The sequence below is a fragment of the Babylonia areolata genome, chromosome 18 (genome assembly GCF_041734735.1).
Source record: "Babylonia areolata isolate BAREFJ2019XMU chromosome 18, ASM4173473v1, whole genome shotgun sequence".
Taxonomy (NCBI): domain Eukaryota; kingdom Metazoa; phylum Mollusca; class Gastropoda; order Neogastropoda; family Buccinidae; genus Babylonia; species Babylonia areolata.
This window is the reverse complement of record NC_134893.1, coordinates 73,155,065-73,181,173: the sequence shown is the minus strand read 5'-3', so window position 1 is coordinate 73,181,173 and position 26,109 is coordinate 73,155,065. Positions and strand designations below refer to the sequence as shown.

General features: G+C 44.7%; 1 protein-coding gene and 1 pseudogene across 2 annotated transcripts in view; both read right to left on the bottom strand.

Moving 5' to 3' along the window:
• LOC143293074 (putative E3 ubiquitin-protein ligase HERC4) overlaps positions 1-26,109 on the bottom strand; it is a 65,646-nt gene that overhangs the window by 11,874 nt on the left and 27,663 nt on the right. For both annotated transcript variants that reach the window (XM_076603957.1, XM_076603958.1), the window contains exons 13-24: positions 24,131-24,314; positions 22,983-23,032; positions 22,145-22,204; positions 21,078-21,137; positions 20,337-20,471; positions 19,689-19,775; positions 17,743-17,907; positions 16,962-17,009; positions 6,124-6,219; positions 3,344-3,462; positions 2,943-2,990; positions 404-470 (exon numbers count right to left, since the gene is read on the bottom strand). In XM_076603957.1, coding sequence (XP_076460072.1) covers positions 404-470; positions 2,943-2,990; positions 3,344-3,462; positions 6,124-6,219; positions 16,962-17,009; positions 17,743-17,907; positions 19,689-19,775; positions 20,337-20,471; positions 21,078-21,137; positions 22,145-22,204; positions 22,983-23,032; positions 24,131-24,314 — 1,119 coding nt within the window. The remainder of the gene's footprint in view (positions 1-403; positions 471-2,942; positions 2,991-3,343; positions 3,463-6,123; positions 6,220-16,961; positions 17,010-17,742; positions 17,908-19,688; positions 19,776-20,336; positions 20,472-21,077; positions 21,138-22,144; positions 22,205-22,982; positions 23,033-24,130; positions 24,315-26,109) is intronic.
• LOC143293108 (uncharacterized) lies at positions 24,465-25,358 on the bottom strand (annotated as a pseudogene).

The window sequence follows — 26,109 nt, the reverse complement described above, 5'->3', positions numbered from 1 at the left end:
AAAACTCACGACGACAATGATGTGCATCGATGTAGCACTCACCCTCAGGCTCTCAGCACATTCAACAACACATGTGGCAAGAAAATACACACAGGAATATAATAAAACAAGTCCAGATAAAAACAAGCCACAAACACTGTTTTTTAAAAACGAGCTTGACACAACCCACAGCTCCCACAACTCCCACCCCGACCCCCACTCCACCCCCCATCGCAACACACACACTGACCCAAACACAGAGACAATTTGTCATTTTTTCTTTCGTGTAAAGCACCCTGAGCTCTTTGGGAGAATGGGTGCAAAACATTACCATCATCATCATTATCAGTATTATTATCATTGTCATCAACATCATCATATCATCACTATTACTATCATTATCATCATCATCATGTTCACTGACGGAGAAGGTGAGGCAGAAGACATTCTCCACATCCTCTTCCTCATAGTCCAGCAGCTCCTGCAGACTCCTGCACACACACAACACATCTTACGTCACACACACACAACACATCTTACGTCACACACACACATCTTACGTCACACACACACATCTTACGTCACACACAGACAACACACACACAACACATCTTACGTCACACACACACAACACATCTTACGTCACACACACACATCTTACGTCACACACAGACAACACACACACATCTTACGTCACAACACAGACAACACACACACAACACATCTTACATCACACACAGACAACACACACACAACACATCTTACGTCACACACAGACAACACACACACATCTTACGTCACACACAGACAACACACACACATCTTACGTCACAACACAGACAACACACACACAACACATCTTACATCACACACAGACAACACACACACAACACATCTCCACACACACAACACATCTTCACGTCACACACACACAACACACACACAACACATCTTACGTCACACACACACAACACACACACAACACATCTTACGTCACACACACACAACACACACACAACACATCTTACGTCACACACACACACACAACACAACACATCTTCATGTCCCACACACAACACATCTTCACGTCACACACACACACACACACATCTTCATGTTACACACACATCTTCATGTCACACACACACACACATCTTCACATCACACACACACAACACATCTTCATGTCACACACACATCTTCACATCACACACACACATCTTCATGTTACACACACACAGACAACACATCTTCACGTCACACACAGACAACACATCTTCACGTCACACACACAGACAACACATCTTCACATCACACACCTGCTAAAACCCACTGGTTAAAGCACCGTACTTTTTAAATTTGCGGGTCCTAGGTTTGAATCCAGTCATGATGCTTGGTGGGTTAACGGTGGAGATTTTTCTCTGATCTTCTAGGTAGGCAGATGTGTAGACCTGCTAGTACCTGAACCCCTTTCATGTGTATACACATGTACAAGATAAAATTAAAAAAATTGCACATCAAAGATCCCCACATCCATGTCAGCATTCAGAGGGTTATGGAAAGAAAAATATACCTGACATGAAGACACCCCAACACAAAGTATGGCTGCCAACACACTGACATTGACATCAAGACATAGGAGTGTACACACACACACACACACACTGACATTAACATCAAGACATAAGTGTACACATGCACACACACACACTGACATTAACATCAAGACATAAGTGTACACATGCACACACACACACACACTGACATTAACATCAAGACATAGGAGTGTACACATGCACACACACACACTGACATTAACATCAAGACATAAGTGTACACATGCACACACACACACACACACTGACATTAACATCAAGACATAAGTGTACACATGCACACACACACACACTGACATTAACATCAAGACATAGGAGTGTACACATGCACACACACACACTGACATTAACATCAAGACATAGGAGTGTACACATGCACACACACACAATGACATTAACATCAAGACATAAGTGTACACATGCACACACACACACTGACATTAACATCAAGACATAGGAGTGTACACATGCACACACACACAATGACATTAACATCAAGACACAGGAGTGTACACATGCACACACACACACTGACATTAACATCAAGACATAGGAGTGTACACACACACACACACACTGACATGAACATCAAGACATAGGAGTGTACACATGCACACACACACACACACACTGACATTAACATCAAGACATAGGAGTGTACACATGCACACACACACACTGACATGAACATCAAGACATAGGAGTGTACACATGCACACACACACACACACTGACATTAACATCAAGACACAGGAGTGTACACATGCACACACACACTGACACAGATATCAAAGTCATAGGAATGTACACATGCACACACACACACACTGACAGAGATTATCAGTCATAAGAGTGTACGCACATACAAACTGACACTGACATCAAAGTCATAGGAGTGTATATACACACACTGACACTGACATCAAAGACAGATGAGCGTACCACCCATGCACACACAGACATAGACATCAAAGATATATGAGCACACACACACACACACACACACAGACATCAAAGACACAGGAACGTACACATGCACACACACACTGACGCTGACATCAAAGACACAGGAACGTGTACACACACACACACACACACACACACACACACACACACATCAAAGACACAGGAACGTGTACACACACACACACACACATCAAAGACACGGGAACATGTACCACACACGCACACACAGACATCAAAGACACAGGAACGTGTACCACACACACACACACACAGACATCAAAGACACAGGAACATGTATTCACACACACACACACAGACATCAAAGACACAGGAACGTGTACCACACACACACAGACATCAGAGTCGCAGACAGTGTCTCACCTTCCAACAGTGGGCATCAGCTCTCGCAGATCTTCCAGAGTGATGGGTCTGGGGACGAAGAGCAGAAAACAAACACACTTCTTTATGTCAGTTTTTTCCTTTTCTCTGCCTGCAAGTGTATTGGTTTCACAATCAAAGTACATTTTCTTTTTGTGCATAATTTTGCCAGGGAAAACCCTTTTGTCGCCCTGGCTTCTTTTCCATGTGCTAAACTCATGCCACGCACAGGACCTTGGTTTATCAAATCATCCGAACAACCAGTGTTAGTCAATCCTTCTGCCTGTCCCCAGAATATCAGTTTATCCATATTTACAAACTGAAATACAAGATTGATTCTTGTCATTTGAGTCACACACACACACACACACAAAGGAAGAAGAATAAAGGGAGACAAGCGGTACCTGTGCAGCAGTTTGCGGAAGAGGGCAAGCGGGAAGTGGAGGTCAATGATGGTGAAGTTGTAGATGGCCAGACCGCACAGAATGCCGATCAGGTGGAACATCTCCTCCCCTTCAAACGTCTGAAACCCAAAGCACACCACATCACCTGCTTAACTCTCTCCATACGAACGGCGAAAGAGACGACGTTAACAGCATTTCACCCCAATTACCATCATCAAAATATTGCAAGTGGAAGGCTCTTGTACTGAAGAGGTGAATGTTGACAAAGAATACCACAATTCTGAAGACGGAAGCTAAAGGTTGGGTCATTCAGACACCCACTGGACATCCGAGGGGTCTGTGTAGAGAAGAGAGGACTGGCCGTACTGAGTGAGTTAACTCACTCTCCTGTCACCAGCCGACGTGGTGAAGTGGTCAGCATCACGGACTGACGACTGGGAGGACGTGGGTTCAATCCCATCAGAGGAAGGTTTTCCAGAGAGGTAAGTGTGGCATGGCGTGAAATGGGAAGGCAGGGAGCACCCTGGGCCATCCACTTCACTGATACACCCCTAGGGGTGCTGCTCAGGTGTCCTGGCCAACACTGCAGGTGCCTGTATCTCCCGGCCTGCCTGATGCCCACATATAGCAGTAGTAATACAGCCTTCATCAAAGGCCCTCAGCCTCAACACACCCCCACCAGCACCATCTTCAGCACCCCATCGTCAGTCACCGTCGTCAGTCACCGTCGTCAGTCACCATCGTCAGTCACCATCATCAGTCACCGTCGTCAGTCAACATCGTCAGTCACCGTCGTCAGTCACCATCGTCAGTCACCGTCGTCAGTCACCATCATCAGTCACCGTCGTCAGTCACCATCTTCAGTCACCATCGTCAAAATACAGACAACAAAATGACCCAAAGTCTGGGTCACAAAACACACACACACACACACCATCACATGTAAGTTGAGAAACGATCTGAGTCTTCCATCCCTCTCTGTAATAGGCAATGTTTAATGCATAATTACAAGTTTAAGGAAGTGCACCTGTACTTGACACGCATGTGAATGTACAGCCATGGGAACAATCATCTCTTTGTCGTTTCTTTCTCTACGCATGTGAATGTACAGACATGGGAACAATCTTCTCTCTTTGTCATTTCTCTACACATGTGAATGTACAGACATGGGAACAATCTTCTCTCTTTGTCATTTCTCTACACATGTGAATGTACAGACATGGGAACAATCCTCTCTTTGTCATTTCTCTACACATGTGAATATACAGACATGGGAACAATCCTCTCTTTGTCGTTTCTCTACACATGTGAATGTACAGACATGGGAACAATCCTCTCTCTGTCGTGTCTCTATACATGTGAATGTACTGACATGGGAACAATCCTCTCTTTGTCGTTTCTCTATACATGTGAATGTACAGACATGGGAACAATCCTCTCTTTGTCGTTTCTCTATACATGTGAATGTACAGACATGGGAACAATCCTCTCTTTGTCGTTTCTCTATACATGTGAATGTACAGACATGGGAACAATCCTCTCTCTGTCATTTCTCTACACATGTGAATGTACAGACATGGGAACAATCCTCTCTTTGTCGTTTCTCTATACATGTGAATGTACAGACATGGGAACAATCCTCTCTTTGTCGTTTCTCTATACATGTGAATGTACAGACATGGGAACAATCCTCTCTCTTTGTCGTTTCTTTCTCTATACATGTGAATGTACTGACATGGGAACAATCCTCTCTTTGTCGTTTCTCTATACATGTGAATGTACAGACATGGGAACAATCCTCTCTTTGTCGTGTCTCTATACATGTGAATGTACAGACATGGGAACAATCCTCTCTCTTTGTCGTTTCTTTCTCTATACATGTGAATGTACAGACATGGGAACAATCCTCTCTTTGTCGTTTCTCTATACATGTGAATGTACAGACATGGGAACAATCCTCTCTTTGTCCTTTCTCTATACATGTGAATGTACAGACATGGGAACATCCTCTCTTTGTCCTTTCTTTCTCTACGCATGAGAGGAAAAATAAAATCAGTTTTAAGGAATAATAATCTGAAATGAACGACAACTATCCCATCACAGAAGTCAGTTTCATTTAAAGCCAAGGTGAAAAACACTGACTTGATCCATGGCGGGGGAGGGGGGTAGGGGAGAGGGTGTAAGGGAAGGACGTGGCCCAGTGGCCATCACAGGGGGGTAGGGGAGAGGGTGTAAGGGAAGGACGTGGCCCAGTGGCCATCACAGGGGGGTGGGGGAGAGGGTGTAAGGGAAGGACGTGGCCCAGTCGCCATCACAGGGAGAGGGTGTAAGGGAAGGACGTGGCCCAGTGGCCATCACAGGGGGGTGGGGGAGAGGGTGTAAGGGAAGGACGTGGCCCAGTGGCCATCACAGGGGGGTAGGGGAGAGGGTGTAAGGGAAGGACGTGGCCCAGTGGCCATCACAGGGGGGTAGGGGAGAGGGTGTAAGGGAAGGACGTGGCCCAGTGGCCATCACAGGGGGGTAGGGGAGAGGGTGTAAGGGAAGGACGTGGCCCAGTGGCCATCACAGGGAGAGGGTGTAAGGGAAGGACGTGGCCCAGTGGCCATCACAGGGGGGTGGGGGAGAGGGTGTAAGGGAAGGACATGGCCCAGTGGCCATCACAGGGGGGTAGGGGAGAGGGTGTAAGGGAAGGACGTGGCCCAGTGGCCATCACAGGGGGGTAGGGGAGAGGGTGTAAGGGAAGGACATGGCCCAGTGGCCATCACAGGCCAGGTGGGTACCTGAGGATTGAACCACATGAGGCGTGACTCCTCGTTGTAGAGAAACATGCCGTACTTGGGGTCCAGCACTTCCCTCAGTAACAGCATGAAGAACTCCTGAAATCAAACACTTTTCACTTTCACTTTCTCTTTCTGGAAGGCATCAATGTTTCAGTTTCAGTTTCAAGGAAGCGTCAAAGTTCCAGTTTTAAAGCTGCATCCATTTCAGTTTCTGGATGGCGTCAAAGTTTCAGTTTCAGAAAGGCATCAAAATTTCAGTTTCTAGAAGATATAGTTTCAATTTCAATTTCAAGGATGCATCAAAGTTAAAGCTTCAAGGATAGGTCACTAACAATGTGATACATGACCCATGTCACTAACAATGTGATACATGACCTGTCACTAACAATGTGATACATGACCCATGTCACTAACAATGTGATACATGACCTCTGTCACTAACATGTCACTAACAATGTGATACATGACCTCTGTCACTAACATGTCACTAACAATGTGATACATGACCTGTGTCACTAACAATGTGATACATGACCTGTGTCACTAACAATGTGATACATGACCTGTGTCTAACAATGTGATACATGACCTGTGTCTAACAATGTGATAATGACCTATGTCACTAACAATGTGATACATGACCTGTGTCACTAACAATGTGATACATGACCTGTGTCACTAACAATGTGATACATGACCTGTGTCTAACAATGTGATACATGACCTGTGTCTAACAATGTGATATATGACCTGTGTCACTAACAATGTGATACATAACCTGTGTCTAACAATGTGATACATGACCTGTGTCACTAACAATGTGATACATGACCTGTGTCTAACAATGTGATACATGACCTGTGTCTAACAATGTGATACATGACCTGTGTCACTAACAATGTGATACATGACCTGTGTCTAACAATGTGATACATGACCTGTGTCTAACAATGTGATACATGACCTGTGTCACTAACAATGTGATACATGACCTGTGTCTAACAATGTGATACATGACCTGTGTCACTAACAATGTGATACATAACCTAGGTCTAACAATGTGATACATGACCTGTGTCACTAACAATGTGATACATGACCTGTGTCTAACAATGTGATACATGACCTGTGTCACTAACGATGTGATACATAACCTGTGTCTAGCAATGTGATACATGACCTGTGTCACTAACAATGTGATATATGACCTGTGTCTAACAATGTGATATATTGACCTGTGTCACTAACAATGTGATACATGACCTCTGTCATTAACAATGTGATACATGACCTGTGTCACTAACAATGTGATACATGACCTATGTCTAACAATGTGATATATGACCTGTGTCACTAACAATGTGATACATGACCTGTGTCACTAACAATGTGATACATGACCTCTGTCATTAACAATGTGATACATGACCTCTGTCATTAACAATGTGATATATGACCTGTGTCACTAACAATGTGATACATGGCCTATGTCACTAACAATGTGATACATGACCTGTGTCACTAACAATGTGATACATGACCTATGTCCAGACCCAAAGCAATGGTTAGGCCTTGAGAACCGACCATTTTCTAGCATGATGCAAACAGTCAGTGACAGGCCGGCCATACTCTAACACGATGCAAACTGTCAGTGACAGGCTGACCATACTCTAACACGATGCAAACTGTCAGTGACAGGCTGACCATACTCTAACACGATGCAAACTGTCAGTGACGGACCTGCCATACACTAACATGATGTAAACTGTCAGTGACAGGCCGACCATACTCTAACACGATGCAAACTGTCAGTGACGGACCTGCCAGTGACCCCAAATGAAAAAACCTGGACTTCCATGAGAACAAGGTATGCAGAAAACGAGACAATTACCACCCCTTAAGTTCTCTTTCGGCTGTAAGTGAAATGGGAGAGCACTGAGTGACAAACACAACTGTCTGGAGCACTGAGTGACAAACAATGTCTGGAGCACTGAGTGACAAACAACTGTCTGGAGCACTGAGTGACAAACAATGTCTGGAGCACTGAGTGACAAACAATGTCTGGAGCACTGAGTGACAAACAACTGTCTGGAGCACTGAGTGACAAACAACTGTCTGGAGCACTGAGTGACAAACACAACTGTCTGGAGCACTGAGTGACAAACAACTGTCTGGAGCACTGAGTGACAAACAATGTCTGGAGCACTGAGTGACAAACAATGTCTGGAGCACTGAGTGACAAACAACTGTCTGGAGCACTGAGTGACAAACAACTGTCTACAGCACTGAGTGACAAACAACTGTCTGGAGCACTGAGTAACAAACAACTGTCTGGAGCACTGAGTGACAAACAATGTCTGGAGCACTGAGTGACAAACAATGTCTGGAGCACTGAGTGACAAACAACTGTCTGGAGCACTGAGTGACAAACAACTGTCTAGAGCACTGAGTGACAAACAACTGTCTGGAGCACTGAGTGACAAACAACTGTCTGGAGCACTGAGTGACAATGTCTGGAGCACTGAGTGACAAACAACTGTCTGGAGCACTGAGTGACAATGTCTGGAGCACTGAGTAACAAACAACTGTCTGGAGCACTGAGTGACAATGTCTGGAGCACTGAGTGACAAACAACTGTCTGGAGCACTGAGTGACAAACACAACTGTCTGGAGCACTGAATGACAAACACAACTGTCTGGAGCACTGAGTGACAAACAATGTCTGGAGCACTGAGTGACAAACAATGTCTGGAGCACTGAGTGACAAACAACTGTCTGGAGCACTGAGTGACAAACAACTGTCTACAGCACTGAGTGACAAACAACTGTCTGGAGCACTGAGTGACAATGTCTGGAGCACTGAGTGACAAACAACTGTCTGGAGAACTGAGTGACAATGTCTGGAGCACTGAGTGACAAACAACTGTCTGGAGCACTGAGTGACAAACAATGTCTGGAGCACTGAGTGACAAACAACTGTCTGGAGCACTGAGTGACAATGTCTGGAGCACTGAGTGACAAACAACTGTCTGGAGCACTGAGTGACAAACACAACTGTCTGGAGCACTGAGTGACAAACAATGTCTGGAGCACTGAGTGACAAACAATGTCTGGAGCACTGAGTGACAAACAACTGTCTGGAGCACTGAGTGACAAACAACTGTCTGCAGCACTGAGTGACAAACAACTGTCTGGAGCAGTGAGTGACAAACAACTGTCTGCAGCACTGAGTGACAAACAATGTCTGGAGCACTGAGTGACAAACAATGTCTGGAGCACTGAGTGACAAACAACTGTCTGGAGCAGTGAGTGACAAACAACTGTCTGGAGCAGTGAGTGACAAACAACTGTCTGGAGCAGTGAGTGACAATGTCTGGAGCACTGAGTGACAAACAACTGTCTGGAGCACTGAGTGACAAACAACTGTCTGGAGCACTGAGCGACAAACAATGTCTGGAGCACTGAGCGACAAACAATGTCTGGAGCACTGAGCGACAAACAATGTCTGGAGCACTGAGTGACAAACAACTGTCTGGAGCACTGAGTGACAATGTCTGGAGCACTGAGTGACAAACAACTGTCTGGAGCACTGAGTGACAATGTCTGGAGCACTGAGTGACAAACAACTGTCTGGAGCACTGAGTGACAAACAACTGTCTGGAGCACTGAGTGACAAACTGTCTGGAGCACTGAGTGACAAACAATGTCTAGAGCACTGAGTGACAAACAATGTCTGGAGCACTGAGTGACAAACAATGTCTGGAGCACTGAGTGACAAACAATGTCTAGAGCACTGAGTGACAAACAACTGTCTGGAGCACTGAGTGACAAACAATGTCTGGAGCAGTGAGTGACAAACAATGTCTGGAGCACTGAGTGACAAACACAACTGTCTGGAGCACTGAGTGACAAACAATGTCTGGAGCACTGAATGACAAACTGTCTGCAGCACTGAGTGACAAACAACTGTCTGGAGCACTGAGTGACAAACAACTGTCTGCAGCACTGAGTGACAAACAATGTCTGGAGCACTGAGTGACAAACAATGTCTAGAGCACTGAGTGACAAACAACTGTCTGGAGCACTGAGTGACAAACAACTGTCTGGAGCACTGAGTGACAAACACAACTGTCTGGAGCACTGAGTGACAAACACAACTGTCTGGAGCACTGAGTGACAAACACAACTGTCTGGAGCACTGAGTGACAAACAATGTCTAGAGCACTGAGTGACAAACAATGTCTGGAGCACTGAGTGACAAACAACTGTCTGGAGCACTGAGTGACAAACAACTGTCTGGAGCACTGAGTGACAAACAACTGTCTGGAGCACTGAGTGACAAACAATGTCTGGAGCACTGAGTGACAAACAACTGTCTGGAGCACTGAGTGACAAACAATGTCTGGAGCACTGAGTGACAAACAACTGTCTGCAGCACTGAGTGACAAACAACTGTCTACAGCACTGAGTAACAAACAACTGTCTGGAGCACTGAGTGACAATGTCTGGAGCACTGAGTGACAAACAACTGTCTGGAGCACTGAGTGACAATGTCTGGAGCACTGAGTGACAATGTCTGGAGCACTGAGTGACAAACTGTCTGGAGCACTGAGTGACAAACAATGTCTAGAGCACTGAGTGACAATGTCTGGAGCACTGAGTGACAAACAATGTCTGGAGCACTGAGTGACAAACAATGTCTAGAGCACTGAGTAACAAACAACTGTCTGGAGCACTGAGTGACAAACAATGTCTGGAGCAGTGAGTGACAAACAATGTCTGGAGCAGTGAGTGACAAACACAACTGTCTAGAGTACTGAGTGACAAACACAACTGTCTGGAGCACTGAATGACAAACAATGTCTGGAGCACTGAGTGACAAACAATGTCTAGAGCACTGAGTGACAAACAACTGTCTGGAGCACTGAGTGACAAACAATGTCTGGAGCACTGAGTGACAAACAATGTCTAGAGCACTGAGTGACAAACAATGTCTAGAGCACTGAGTGACAAACAATGTCTGGAGCACTGAGTGACAAACAACTGTCTGGAGCACTGAGTGACAAACAACTGTCTGGAGCACTGAGTGACAAACAATGTCTGGAGCACTGAGTGACAAACAACTGTCTGGAGCACTGAGTGACAAACAACTGTCTGGAGCACTGAGTGACAAACAATGTCTGGAGCACTGAGTGACAAACAATGTCTGGAGCACTGAGTGACAAACAACTGTCTGGAGCACTGAGTGACAAACAATGTCTGGAGCACTGAGTGACAAACAATGTCTAGAGCACTGAGTGACAAACAACTGTCTGGAGCACTGAGTGACAAACAACTGTCTACAGCACTGAGTGACAAACACAACTGTCAGGAGCACTGAGTGACAAACACAACTGTCAGGAGCACTGAGTGACAAACAATGTCTAGAGCACTGAGTGACAAACAATGTCTGGAGCACTGAGTGACAAACAACTGTCTGGAGCACTGAGTGACAAACAACTGTCTGGAGCACTGAGTGACAAACAATGTCTGGAGCACTGAGTGACAAACAATGTCTGGAGCACTGAGTGACAAACAACTGTCTGGAGCACTGAGTGACAAACAATGTCTGGAGCACTGAGTGACAAACAACTGTCTGGAGCACTGAGTGACAAACAACTGTCTGCAGCACTGAGTAACAAACAACTGTCTGGAGCACTGAGTGACAATGTCTGGAGCACTGAGTGACAAACAATGTCTGGAGCACTGAGTGACAAACAATGTCTAGAGCACTGAGTGACAAACAACTGTCTGGAGCACTGAGTGACAATGTCTGGAGCACTGAGTGACAAACAACTGTCTGGAGCACTGAGTGACAAACAACTGTCTGGAGCACTGAGTGACAAACAATGTCTGGAGCACTGAGTGACAAACACAACTGTCTGGAGCACTGAGTGACAAACAATGTCTGGAGCACTGAGTGACAAACACAACTGTCTGGAGCACTGAGTGACAAACAACTGTCTGCAGCACTGAGTGACAAACAACTGTCTGCAGCACTGAGTGACAAACTGTCTGCAGCACTGAGTGACAAACAACTGTCTGGAGCACTGAGTGACACACAACTGTCTGCAGCACTGAGTGACAAACAATGTCTGGAGCACTGAGTGACAAACAATGTCTGGAGCACTGAGTGACAAACACAACTGTCTGGAGCAGTGAGTGACAAAGAACTGTCTGGAGCAGTGAGTGACAATGTCTGGAGCACTGAGTGACAAACATCTGTCTGGAGCACTGAGTGACAAACATCTGTCTGGAGCACTGAGTGACAAACAATGTCTGGAGCACTGAGTGACAATGTCTGGAGCACTGAGTGACAATGTCTGGAGCACTGAGTGACAAACAACTGTCTGGAGCACTGAGTGACAAACAATGTCTGGAGCACTGAGTGACAAACAACTGTCTGGAGCACTGAGTGACAAACAATGTCTGGAGCACTGAGTGACAAACAACTGTCTGCAGCACTGAGTGACAAACAACTGTCTACAGCACTGAGTAACAAACAACTGTCTGGAGCACTGAGTGACAATGTCTGGAGCACTGAGTGACAAACAACTGTCTGGAGCACTGAGTGACAATGTCTGGAGCACTGAGTGACAAACAACTGTCTGGAGCACTGAGTGACAAACTGTCTGGAGCACTGAGTGACAAACAATGTCTAGAGCACTGAGTGACAATGTCTGGAGCACTGAGTGACAAACAATGTCTGGAGCACTGAGTGACAAACAATGTCTAGAGCACTGAGTAACAAACAACTGTCTGGAGCACTGAGTGACAAACAATGTCTGGAGCAGTGAGTGACAAACAATGTCTGGAGCAGTGAGTGACAAACACAACTGTCTAGAGTACTGAGTGACAAACACAACTGTCTGGAGCACTGAATGACAAACAATGTCTGGAGCACTGAGTGACAAACAATGTCTAGAGCACTGAGTGACAAACAACTGTCTGGAGCACTGAGTGACAAACAATGTCTGGAGCACTGAGTGACAAACAATGTCTAGAGCACTGAGTGACAAACAATGTCTAGAGCACTGAGTGACAAACAATGTCTGGAGCACTGAGTGACAAACAACTGTCTGGAGCACTGAGTGACAAACAACTGTCTGGAGCACTGAGTGACAAACAATGTCTGGAGCACTGAGTGACAAACAACTGTCTGGAGCACTGAGTGACAAACAACTGTCTGGAGCACTGAGTGACAAACAATGTCTGGAGCACTGAGTGACAAACAATGTCTGGAGCACTGAGTGACAAACAACTGTCTGGAGCACTGAGTGACAAACAATGTCTGGAGCACTGAGTGACAAACAATGTCTAGAGCACTGAGTGACAAACAACTGTCTGGAGCACTGAGTGACAAACAACTGTCTACAGCACTGAGTGACAAACAACTGTCTACAGCACTGAGTGACAAACACAACTGTCTGGAGCACTGAGTGACAAACACAACTGTCTGGAGCACTGAGTGACAAACAATGTCTGGAGCACTGAGTGACAAACAATGTCTGGAGCACTGAGTGACAAACAACTGTCTGGAGCACTGAGTGACAAACAATGTCTGGAGCACTGAGTGACAAACAATGTCTGGAGCACTGAGTGACAAACAACTGTCTGGAGCACTGAGTGACAAACAATGTCTGGAGCACTGAGTGACAAACAACTGTCTGGAGCACTGAGTGACAATGTCTGGAGCACTGAGTAACAAACAACTGTCTGGAGAACTGAGTGACAATGTCTGGAGCACTGAGTGACAAACAACTGTCTGGAGCACTGAGTGACAAACAATGTCTGGAGCACTGAGTGACAAACAATGTCTAGAGCACTGAGTGACAAACAACTGTCTGGAGCACTGAGTGACAATGTCTGGAGCACTGAGTGACAAACAACTGTCTGGAGCACTGAGTGACAAACAACTGTCTGGAGCACTGAGTGACAAACAATGTCTGGAGCACTGAGTGACAAACACAACTGTCTGGAGCACTGAGTGACAAAAAATGTCTGGAGCACTGAGTGACAAACACAACTGTCTGGAGCACTGAGTGACAAACAACTGTCTGCAGCACTGAGTGACAAACAACTGTCTGCAGCACTGAGTGACAAACTGTCTGCAGCACTGAGTGACAAACAATGTCTGGAGCACTGAGTGACAAACAACTGTCTGCAGCACTGAGTGACAAACAATGTCTGGAGCACTGAGTGACAAACAACTGTCTGCAGCACTGAGTGACAAACACAACTGTCTGGAGCAGTGAGTGACAAACAACTGTCTGGAGCAGTGAGTGACAATGTCTGGAGCACTGAGTGACAAACATCTGTCTGGAGCACTGAGTGACAAACATCTGTCTGGAGCACTGAGTGACAAACAATGTCTGGAGCACTGAGTGACAATGTCTGGAGCACTGAGTGACAATGTCTGGAGCACTGAGTGACAAACACAACTGTCTGGAGCACTGAGTGACAAACAATGTCTGGAGCACTGAGTGACAAACAACTGTCTGGAGCACTGAGTGACAAACAACTGTCTGGAGCACTGAGTGACAAACAACTGTCTGGAGCACTGAGTGACAAACAACTGTCTAGAGCACTGAGTGACAAACAATGTCTGGAGCACTGAGTGACAATGTCTGGAGCACTGAGTGACAATGTCTGGAGCACTGAATGACAAACACAACTGTCTGGAGCACTGAGTGACAAACAATGTCTGGAGCACTGAGTGACAAACAACTGTCTGGAGCACTGAGTGACAAACAACTGTCTGGAGCAGTGAGTGACAAACAATGTCTGCAGCACTGAGTGACAATGTCTGGAGCAGTGAGTGACAAACAATGTCTGGAGCACTGAGTGACAAACAATGTCTGGAGCACTGAGTGACAAACAACTGTCTGGAGCACTGAGTGACAAACAATGTCTGGAGCACTGAGTGACAAACAATGTCTGGAGCACTGAGTGACAAACAATGTCTAGAGCACTGAGTGACAAACAATGTCTGGAGCACTGAGTGACAATGTCTGGAGCAGTGAGTGACAAACAACTGTCTGCAGCACTGAGTGACAAACAACTGTCTGGAGCACTGAGTGACAATGTCTGGAGCACTGAGTGACAATGTCTGGAGCACTGAGTGACAAACGTCTGTCTGGAGCACTGACAATGTCTGGAGCACTGAGTGACAATGTCTGGAGCACTGAGTGACAAACATCTGTCTGGAGCACTGAGTGACAAACACAACTGTCTGGAGCACTGAGTGACAAACAATGTCTGGAGCACTGAGTGACAATGTCTGGAGCACTGAGTGACAAACATCTGTCTGGAGCACTGAGTGACAAACACAACTGTCTGGAGCACTGAGTGACAAACACAACTGTCTGGAGCACTGAGTGACAAACAATGTCTGGAGCACTGAGTGACAAACAATGTCTGGAGCACTGAGTGACAAACAACTGTCTGGAGCACTGAGTGACAATGTCTAGAGCACTGAGTGACAAACAACTGTCTGGAGCACTGAGTGACAAACAATGTCTGGAGCACTGAGTGACAAACAACTGTCTAGAGCACTGAGTGACAAACAATGTCTGGAGCACTGAGTGACAAACAACTGTCTGGAGCACTGAGTGACAATGTCTAGAGCACTGAGTGACAAACAACTGTCTGGAGCACTGAGTGACAAACAATGTCTGGAGCACTGAGTGACAAACAATGTCTGGAGCACTGAGTGACAAACAACTGTCTGGAGCACTGAGTGACAATGTCTGGAGCACTGAGTGACAAACAACTGTCTGGAGCACTGAGTGACAAACAACTGTCTGGAGCACTGAGTGACAAACAATGTCTGGAGCACTGAGTGACAAACAACTGTCTAGAGCACTGAGTGACAAACAATGTCTGGAGCACTGAGTGACAAACAACTGTCTGGAGCACTGAATGACAAACAATGTCTAGAGCACTGAGTGACAAACAATGTCTAGAGCACTGAGTGACAAACAACTGTCTGGAGCACTGAGTGACAAACAATGTCTGGAGCACTGAGTGACAAACAATGTCTAGAGCACTGAGTGACAAACAATGTCTGGAGCACTGAGTGACAAACAATGTCTGGAGCACTGAGTGACAAACAATGTCTGGAGCACTGAGTGACAATGTCTGGAGCACTGAGTGACAAACAACTGTCTACAGCACTGAGTGACAAACAACTGTCTGGAGCACTGAGTGACAAACACAACTGTCTGGAGCACTGAGTGACAAACACAACTGTCTGGAGCACTGAGTGACAAACAATGTCTGGAGCACTGAGTGACAAACAACTGTCTGGAGCACTGAGTGACAATGTCTGGAGCACTGAGTGACAAACAATGTCTGGAGCACTGAGTGACAAACAATGTCTAGAGCACTGAGTGACAAACAACTGTCTAGAGCACTTTAGTGACAAACAATGTCCAGAGCACTGAGTGACAAACAATGTCTGGAGCACTGAGTGACAAACAATGTCTAGAGCACTGAGTGACAAACAATGTCTGGAGCACTGAGTGACAAACAATGTCTGGAGCACTGAATGACAAACAATGTCTGGAGCACTGAGTGACAAACAATGTCTGGAGCACTGAGTGACAAACAATGTCTGGAGCACTGAGTGACAAACAACTGGAGCACTGAGTGACAAACAATGTCTGGAGCACTGAGTGACAAACAATGTCTGGAGCACTGAGTGACAAACAATGTCAAGAGCACTGAGTGACAAACAACTGGAGCAGTGAGTGACAAACAATGTCTAATAATTGTGGAGAAACAGAAGTGTGACCAACCTTTCGAACTCCTCCCTCGTCCACTGCCTCCTCTCCCAGGAAAATGACCTGAAAAACACAGTTCACACTTATCTCTTAACTTTTCCTTTTAATCAACCTTTCTTTCTTTCTTTTTTAATCCCTTATCTTTTTTTTTAATATCAAACAGGAAATACAGAAATAAGACAAATGTGAGCAGGGCAACGTTATTCCATACTAACAAACTGAAAATTATTGTCATTTGTGTTCCTTATACATGCATAATTATACAGGTATGTATATATGTATGTACATATGATGAACACACATACAGACACATACACAGAAGCCGACATTATAGAATGGTCAAAATCAATGTTCAATCAAGAATTGAATAAAACAGAGGAAAAAACAGAGGTGGTTTGTGGCCTTCCATACATACAAACCACAAGGTACAGACTGATCAAAATCAATGTTCAATCAAGAATTGAATAAAACAGAGGAAAAAACAGAGGTGGTTTGTGGCCTTCCATACATACAAACCACAAGGTACAGACTGATCAAAATCAATGTTCAATCAAGAATTGAATAAAACAGAGGAAAAAACAGAGGTTGTTTGTGGTCTTCCATACATACAAACCACAAGGTACAGACTGATCAAAATCAATGTTCAATCAAGAATTGAATAAAACAGAGGAAAAAACAGAGGTTGTTTGTGGCCTTCCATACATACAAACCACAAGGTACAGTCTGATCAAAATCAATGTTCAATCAAGTATCGAATAAAACAGAGGAAGAGACAGACGTGGTTTGTGGCCCCCACCTTGAGCGGTTTCTTGAGGTCCTGGGGCGCGCACTTCTCCAGAGTACTGATGGTGTCCTTGACGATGTTCTGTCGCGTCACCATCATCACCAGCACCGAGCTCACCGGGTTGATGGGCATGAACAGACCCATCAGGTTCCGCCGCGTCACCTCCTCCATCGCATTCTGAACACATCGCATCACATTGCACAGCGTTGACGCATATCATGAGCTTCCTTGCAATACACATGTGCACACACATATATTGCACCACATCGCACAGCGTTAACACCAGCTCTATTGCAACACACACCACATGCACACACACGCGCTAAATGAATACACATAGCACCACATTGAACAGCACTGAAGCATTACCAGCTTCATTGCAGGACATATCACATGCACAAACACACACACTATATGAACACACATCGCACCCACACTATATGAACACACATCGCGCCCACACTTTATGAACACACACTGCGCCCACAATATATGAACACACATTGCGCCCAAACTATATGAACACACATCGCACCCACACTATATGAACACACATCGCGCCCACACTTTATGAACACACACTGCGCCCACAATATATGAACACACATTGCGCCCACAATATACGAACACACACTGCGCCCAAACTATATGAACACGCATCGTGCCCACACCATATGAACACACATTGCGCCCACACTATATGAACACACACTGCGCCCAAACTATATGAACACACATTGCGCCCACACTATATAAACACACACTGCACCCACACTATATGAACACACATTGCACCCACACTATATGAACACACATTGCGCCACATCGCACAGTGTTAACTCATCACAAGCTTCATTGCAACACACATGTTCACACACTCACACTAAATGAACACACACTGGACAACATCGCACAGTGTTAACACATCACAAGCTTCATTGCAACGCACATTACATGCACACACACACACACACTAAATGAACACAAATCACACAGCGTTAATACATCACAACTTTTTGTTGTTGCTGTTTCTTGACATAATTTAATGCAATATAAACACTTCTTGTTTGTTTTATGTATCAATGACACATCAATTTTTCTTTTCATGTTAAAAATCCCACAGCTTTTTATTCCGGCATAAGAGCGGGAATTTGTATCGACTGTGTCAAGGCGTCAGCATGGAAAGACTGGACAGAGTACTGACATGGACAGACTGGACAGAGAATACTGACACAGAAAGACTGGACAGAGAATACTGACACGGAAAGACTGGACAGAGAGTACTGACATGGAAAGACTGGACAGACAGAGAGTACTGACATGGAAAGACTGGACAGAGTACTGACATGGAAAGACTGGACAGACAGAGTACTGACATGGAAAGACTGGACAGACAGAGTACTGACATGGACAGACTGGACAGAGAATACTGACACAGAAAGACTGGACAGAGAATACTGACACAGAAAGACTGGACAGACAGAGAGTACAGACATGGAAAGACTGGACAGACAGAGTACTGACATGGAAAGACTGGACAGACAGAGAGTACGGACATGGAAAGACTGGACAGACAGAGAGTACTGACATGGAAAGACTGGACAGACAGAGAGTACTGACATGGAAAGACTGGACAGACAGAGAGTACTGACATGGAAAGACTGGACTGGACAGACAGAGAGTACTGACATGGAAAGACTGGACAGAGTACTGACATGGAAAGACTGGACAGACAGAGTACTGACATGGAAAGACTGGACAGAGAGAGAGTACTGACATGGAAAGACTGGACAGACAGAGAGTACTGACATGGAAAGACTGGACAGACAGAGAATACTGACATGGAAAGACTGGACAGAGAGAGTACTGACATGGAAAGACTGGACAGAGAGAGAACTGACATGGAAAGACTGGACAGAGAGAGTACTGTCAGAAGCGACCTGTTCCCACTCACTCACCCTCATCTGCAGCTGAGCGTCTGTCTGCAGCAAGATGCTCTTGGTGCCGGCATCAAACAGGAAGGGGTAGCTGCAGAAGTGTATGCTCTGCACACACAGACACACACACACACACACAGTGACACATTCACACACACACACACACACACACACACAGTGACACATTCACACACACACACACACACACAAACACGAATATAAATGCTGTGTACACACATCTTAGGAAGACACACTTACACACATATACATACTCACATACACACACACACAGTGACACATTCACACACACACACACAGTGACACATTCACACACACACACACACACACTCACACACACACACACACATATATATAAATCCTACATATACATTTTAGGAACACACACACACACACACACACACTCACACATGTACACAAAGGCACACACAGGCACACACACACATGAATGTGTGCACGCTCACACGGGCACACACATGGGCACACACACAAGCACACACACATACACACACACATACACACACATAGTCACACAAACATAAATCCTACATATAGATTTTAGGAACACACACACACACGCACACACACACACACACACCCCCATCCATCCCCCCCCTCCCCTCCCCCTCCCCCACACAGAGCAGCCTGTACCTGTGAGCTGGTTTGCTGCACGTGCTGTGTGTGCTGGATCCAGCTGAGGTAGTCGTTGCTGATGTTGATCAGGTCCTTGAGATCCGGCACGTAGAAGCGGTGGTAGGGGATCACCTGGTGGTGGTCCTCGTTCACCTGCCCACCAACACAGGTGTCACACACACACACACACACACCTTGACTGAACACACCTCGGCTTCCTCTGTCCGTCTTTCCACAGGCTTTCTCACTCTTCACACAAAGCAATGTGTTTTCGTGTTGTGTTGTGTTTGTGTTTTGTGTGTGTGTGTGTGTGTGTGTGTGTGTGTGTGTGTGTGTGTGTGTGTGTGTGTGTGTGTGTGTGTGTGTGTGTGTGTGTGTGTCTGTGTGTTCCTAAAATCTATACGAATGATTTATATTTCCATGCGTGCCTGCACGTGTGTGCGTGTCTGTGTGTGAGTGTGCATGTATGCGTGTGTGCATATGCGTGTGTGCATGTGAGAGTGTATGTAGGTGTTTGTGTGTGTGTGTGTGTGTGTGTGTGTGTGTGTGTGTGTGTGCATGCTTCTGTTTCTCTGTGCTATCATAAATTAAATAAGATACCTCAACTGTGCTCATGTTTCTGAATATTACGTAGCAATGGTGATCATGCATACAAACATACACACTCATGCGCATACAAAAACATGTTCACACACACACACACACACACACACACACACACACACACACATCCAAAAAAGAACACAAAAAAATACTCACCGTGTGCAATTTTTTCAAAATCTGCAGTGACGTTCGCAAAGCGTGTCCACGATTTGACGCCTGACACACAACAAGCCAACAAGAAGAAAAAACCCATTCATGACATCCCCAGATAATGATGTATGTTCTCATCATACAAATATTCACCATGTTCACAGACAGCAAACATCAAGACATCATTATCCAAAACAACAACCCAACACACAACCAGATCATTTAGGCATCAGATAATATTTGCTTTAAACAAAATACTGTTCAGCATGTTAAAAATGAACAAACATTAATAAAGAAGTATTAAAAACCAAACACTAGAATTTGCCTGTTGATTGTATCATCTTTTTTTTTTTAACAAAATTGATTTTATTTGTTGCTATTTTGTTGATGGTAAAGGAGCCTGCCTGTCTTGGGGAAATTATTGATAAAAATCTGTTCAATGCTGTCACTCTGACTGCCTGTCTTGGGGAAATTATTGATAAAAATCTGTTCAATGCTGTCACTCTGACTGCCTGTCTTGGGGACATTATTGATAAAAATCTGTTCAATGCTGTCACTCTGACTGCCTGTCTTGGGGAAATTATTGATAAAAATCTGTTCAATGCTGTCACTCTGCCTGTCTTGGGGACATTATTGATAAAAATCTGTTCAATGCTGTCACTATGACTGCCTGTCTTGGGGACATTATTGATAAAAATCTGTTCAATGCTGTCACTCTGCCTGTCTTGGGGAAATTATTGATAAAAATCTGTTCAATGCTGTCACTACGACTGCCTGTCTTGGGGATATTATTGATAAAAATCTGTTCAATGCTGTCACTCTGCCTGTCTTGGGGACATTATTGATAAAAATCTGTTCAATGCTGTCACTCTGACTGCCTGTCTTGGGGATATTATTGATAAAAATCTGTTCAATGCTGTCACTCTGACTGCCTGTCTTGGGGATATTATTGATAAAAATCTGTTCAGTGCTGTCACTCTGACTGCCTGTCTTGGGGAATAGTGACAGAAATCAGAACCAAATAAACACCCAAATACAGCTGGTACCCCCAGCCAGGCCCCACTTCCACGTACCTCCATTTCATTCTTCGTGTCGGTCAGACGTAGTAAAAACTCAACGCACTGCTTGTAAATCTGGAATGTAATGACACTTCCTTTTTATTACAGACATATTTAGGTTGATTTCATTCTTGTTTTTTGTTGTTGTTTTTTTATTCACATGTAAGTAAACAATGTGTCTGACCCTTCTGTGCATGTGCATTTGTGTGTGTGTGCGTGCATGTGTGAGTACTTGTGTGTGTGCGTGCATGCGGGTGCATGTGTGTGTGTGCGCGTGCGTGCGTGCGTGTGTGTGTGTGTGCATGTTCAACTAATGACAGAACCAAATTTGGCATGCTTAAAAAAATATATTTATATCAATTGCAATAACACTGCAGAGCTAATAAAAAAAAAGACTGACATATTACCTGGTATAATCAGTGTACTAAAACTTTGAGGGAAAGAAGAAAAGTCTTTAGCTCAGCCCAGTATCCACTCCTTGCTCTACATGGATCTACGTATGTCATGTAGCACACATCACAACCTTCAGGATTCACCAGCAAGAAGACAAGTGTCATTACACAGAATCCTGCCACACACTTATCATGGTCAGCTGCCTGCAACATCACAAGACAGCACAGCCTTTCTTCAAGGATACATTTTCCTTGCTTGTACAATCTGGATATTTGCCTTGCCACATGTTAGTGACAGATCTTCATATCAACTGATGGGCTAACAAAGACAGCTTTACACTTACCTTGACAAGGCGGTTAAAACAAGACAACTTTACACTCACCTTCACAAGGCGGTTAAAACAAGACAGCTTTACACTTACCTTGACAAGGCGGTTAAAACAAGACAGCTTTACACTTACCTTGACAAGGCGGTTAAAACATGATGGCTTCAGCTTGCCCCACCACTGACCTGTAAAAAATGACGGCGGTCAGTAGCGTTTTCCATTTCTCCCATCTAGGATACTACTACGACTGCTACTACTACTGATGATGATGAATCAATTTTACACAGCACATCATGTTGCATAAAGCAACTACGTGCACCATGCACATTCCCCACACACTATTCATGCACTGGAACCCCACACACACACACACACACACACACACACACACACACACACGCTAACAAACATCCACCCACACATGTACATACAGCCTGTAACAGCAACCCTACCCCCCCCACCCACACACATAAGGCACACAAAACACACACACACACAACACACACACACACATGCACACACACGTACATAAATAAAATATGACAAGCATAACAAAGTCAGCCCACTAAAAGCCCCCTCTCTCACTGCCCTGTTGCCACAGCCCTTTGTTTTCCAAGGAATTCTGAGGCTTCCACACACACACACACACACACACACACACACACACACACACAGCAAAGACACATGCAAAGAGATATGCACAAGTACACACATATGCATGCTCATATTCACACACACACACACACACACACACACACACACAAACAAACACAACTCACACACAAACACAACTCACACACAAACACAACTCACACCCACACAAACACAACAAGAATGATCACCATTAACAACAAAAGAAAAGCTTCCTAATGAAAATAATAATAATAACTTGATCAAACATTAAAAAAAAAGTACTCAAATCAACTGCACACTGTAAAAATTGTCGAGTTAAACATCATTTAAACACTAAAAGGACAAGTTACAAATAAAATCTGTGTGGACATCCAACCAAACGCTAACAGTAATTTATGTACAGACTACACACACACAAAACCACATCATGCACAACACTCAACATACCTATCAACATGAAAAGACCTAAATGATCAAACCTCACATCACAACGCCAATATCACAAATACTACAAACAACACCGTGATACCCCAAACCAAATCCGACCACTCAAACCAACCACATACCTCACAATGCCCACACAACTCCAACGACAACACTGAAAACCCCTCTCCCTCCTCCCCCTCCACCTCCACACACTGTCCCCTGACCTAGGAACTTGGCGGCGGGTCTGTCCAGCTGAAGGATGGACTGGCCAAAGGGGGTGAGGAGGGTGGCCGAGTACTTGGGCTCCGTGAACAGGTGGCACTCGGGCAGAATGAGGAACACCCGCATGCACTCTATGTCGCAGGGGGCTCGGTGCACGCTCACCATCGATTCCAGACTGGTGCAGATCTGTTGTCACACACAGAGTATATTCCTTGTCACACACACAGCGTATTTGCTGTCACACATAACACAGCATACGTGTAGTCACACACAGAGTATATCCCTTGTCACACACACAGCGTATTTGCTGTCACATATAACACAGCATACATGTTGTCACACATAGAGTATATCCCTTGTCACACAAAGAGCATATCTGTTGTCACACAGAGTATATCTGTTGTCACACAGAGTATATCTGTTGTCACACAGAGTATATCTGTTGTCACACAGAGTATATCTGTTGTCACACAGAGTATATCTGTTGTCACACATAGAGTATATCTGTTGTCACACACAGCACATGTGTTGTCACACACAGAGTATATCCCTTGTCACACAGAGTATATCCATTCTCACAAAGAGTATATCCATTCTCACACACACAGCATACGTGTTGTCACACACAGAGTATATCCATTCTCACACAGAGTATATCCATTCTCACACACACAGCATACGTGTTGTCACACACAGAGTATATCCATTCTCACACAGAGTATATCCATTCTCACACACACAGCATACGTGTTGTCACACACAGAGTATATCCATTCTCACACAGAGTATATCCATTCTCACACACACAGCATACGTGTTGTCACACACAGAGTATATCCATTCTCACACAGAGTATATCCATTCTCACACACACAGCATACGTGTTGTCACACACAGAGTATATCCATTCTCACACAGAGTATATCCATTCTCACACACACAGCATACGTGTTGTCACACACAGAGTATATCCATTCTCACACAGAGTATATCCATTCTCACACACACAGCATACGTGTTGTCACACACAGAGTATATCCATTCTCACACAGAGTATATCCATTCTCACACACACAGCATACGTGTTGTCACACACAGAGTATATCCATTGTCACACAGAGTATATCCATTCTCACACACACAGCGTACGTGTTGTCACACACAGAGTATATCCATTGTCACACAGAGTATATCCATTCTCACACAGACAGCATACGTGTTGTCACACATAGAGTATATCCATTGTCACACATAGAGTATATCCATTCTCACACACAGCATACGTGTTGTCACACATAGAGTATATCCATTGTCACACAGAGTATATCCATTCTCACACAGACAGCATACGTGTTGTCACACATAGAGTATATCCATTGTCACACATAGAGTATATCCATTGTCACACACAGCATACGTGTTGTCACACATAGAGTATATCCATTGTCACACATAGAGTATATCCATTGTCACACACAGCATATGTGTTGTCACACATAGAGTATATCCATTGTCACACACAGCATATGTGTTGTCATACATAGAGTATATCCATTGTCACACATAGAGTATATCCATTGTCACACATAGAGTATATCCATTGTCACACACAGCATACGTGTTGTCACACATAGAGTATATCCATTGTCACACATAGAGTATATCCATTGTCACACAGAGTATATCTGTTGTCACACACACAGCATACTTGTTGTCACACATAGAGTATATCCATTGTCACACACAGCATACGTGTTGTCCCACATAGAGTATACCCATTGTCACACAGAGTATATCCATTGTCACACAAAGAGTATATCCATTGTCACACAGAGTATATCCATTGTCACACATAGAGTATATCCATTGTCACACACAGCATATGTGTTGTCCCACATAGAGTATATCCATTGTCACACATAGAGTATATCCATTGTCACACAAAGAGTATATCCATTGTCACACAGAGTATATCCACTGT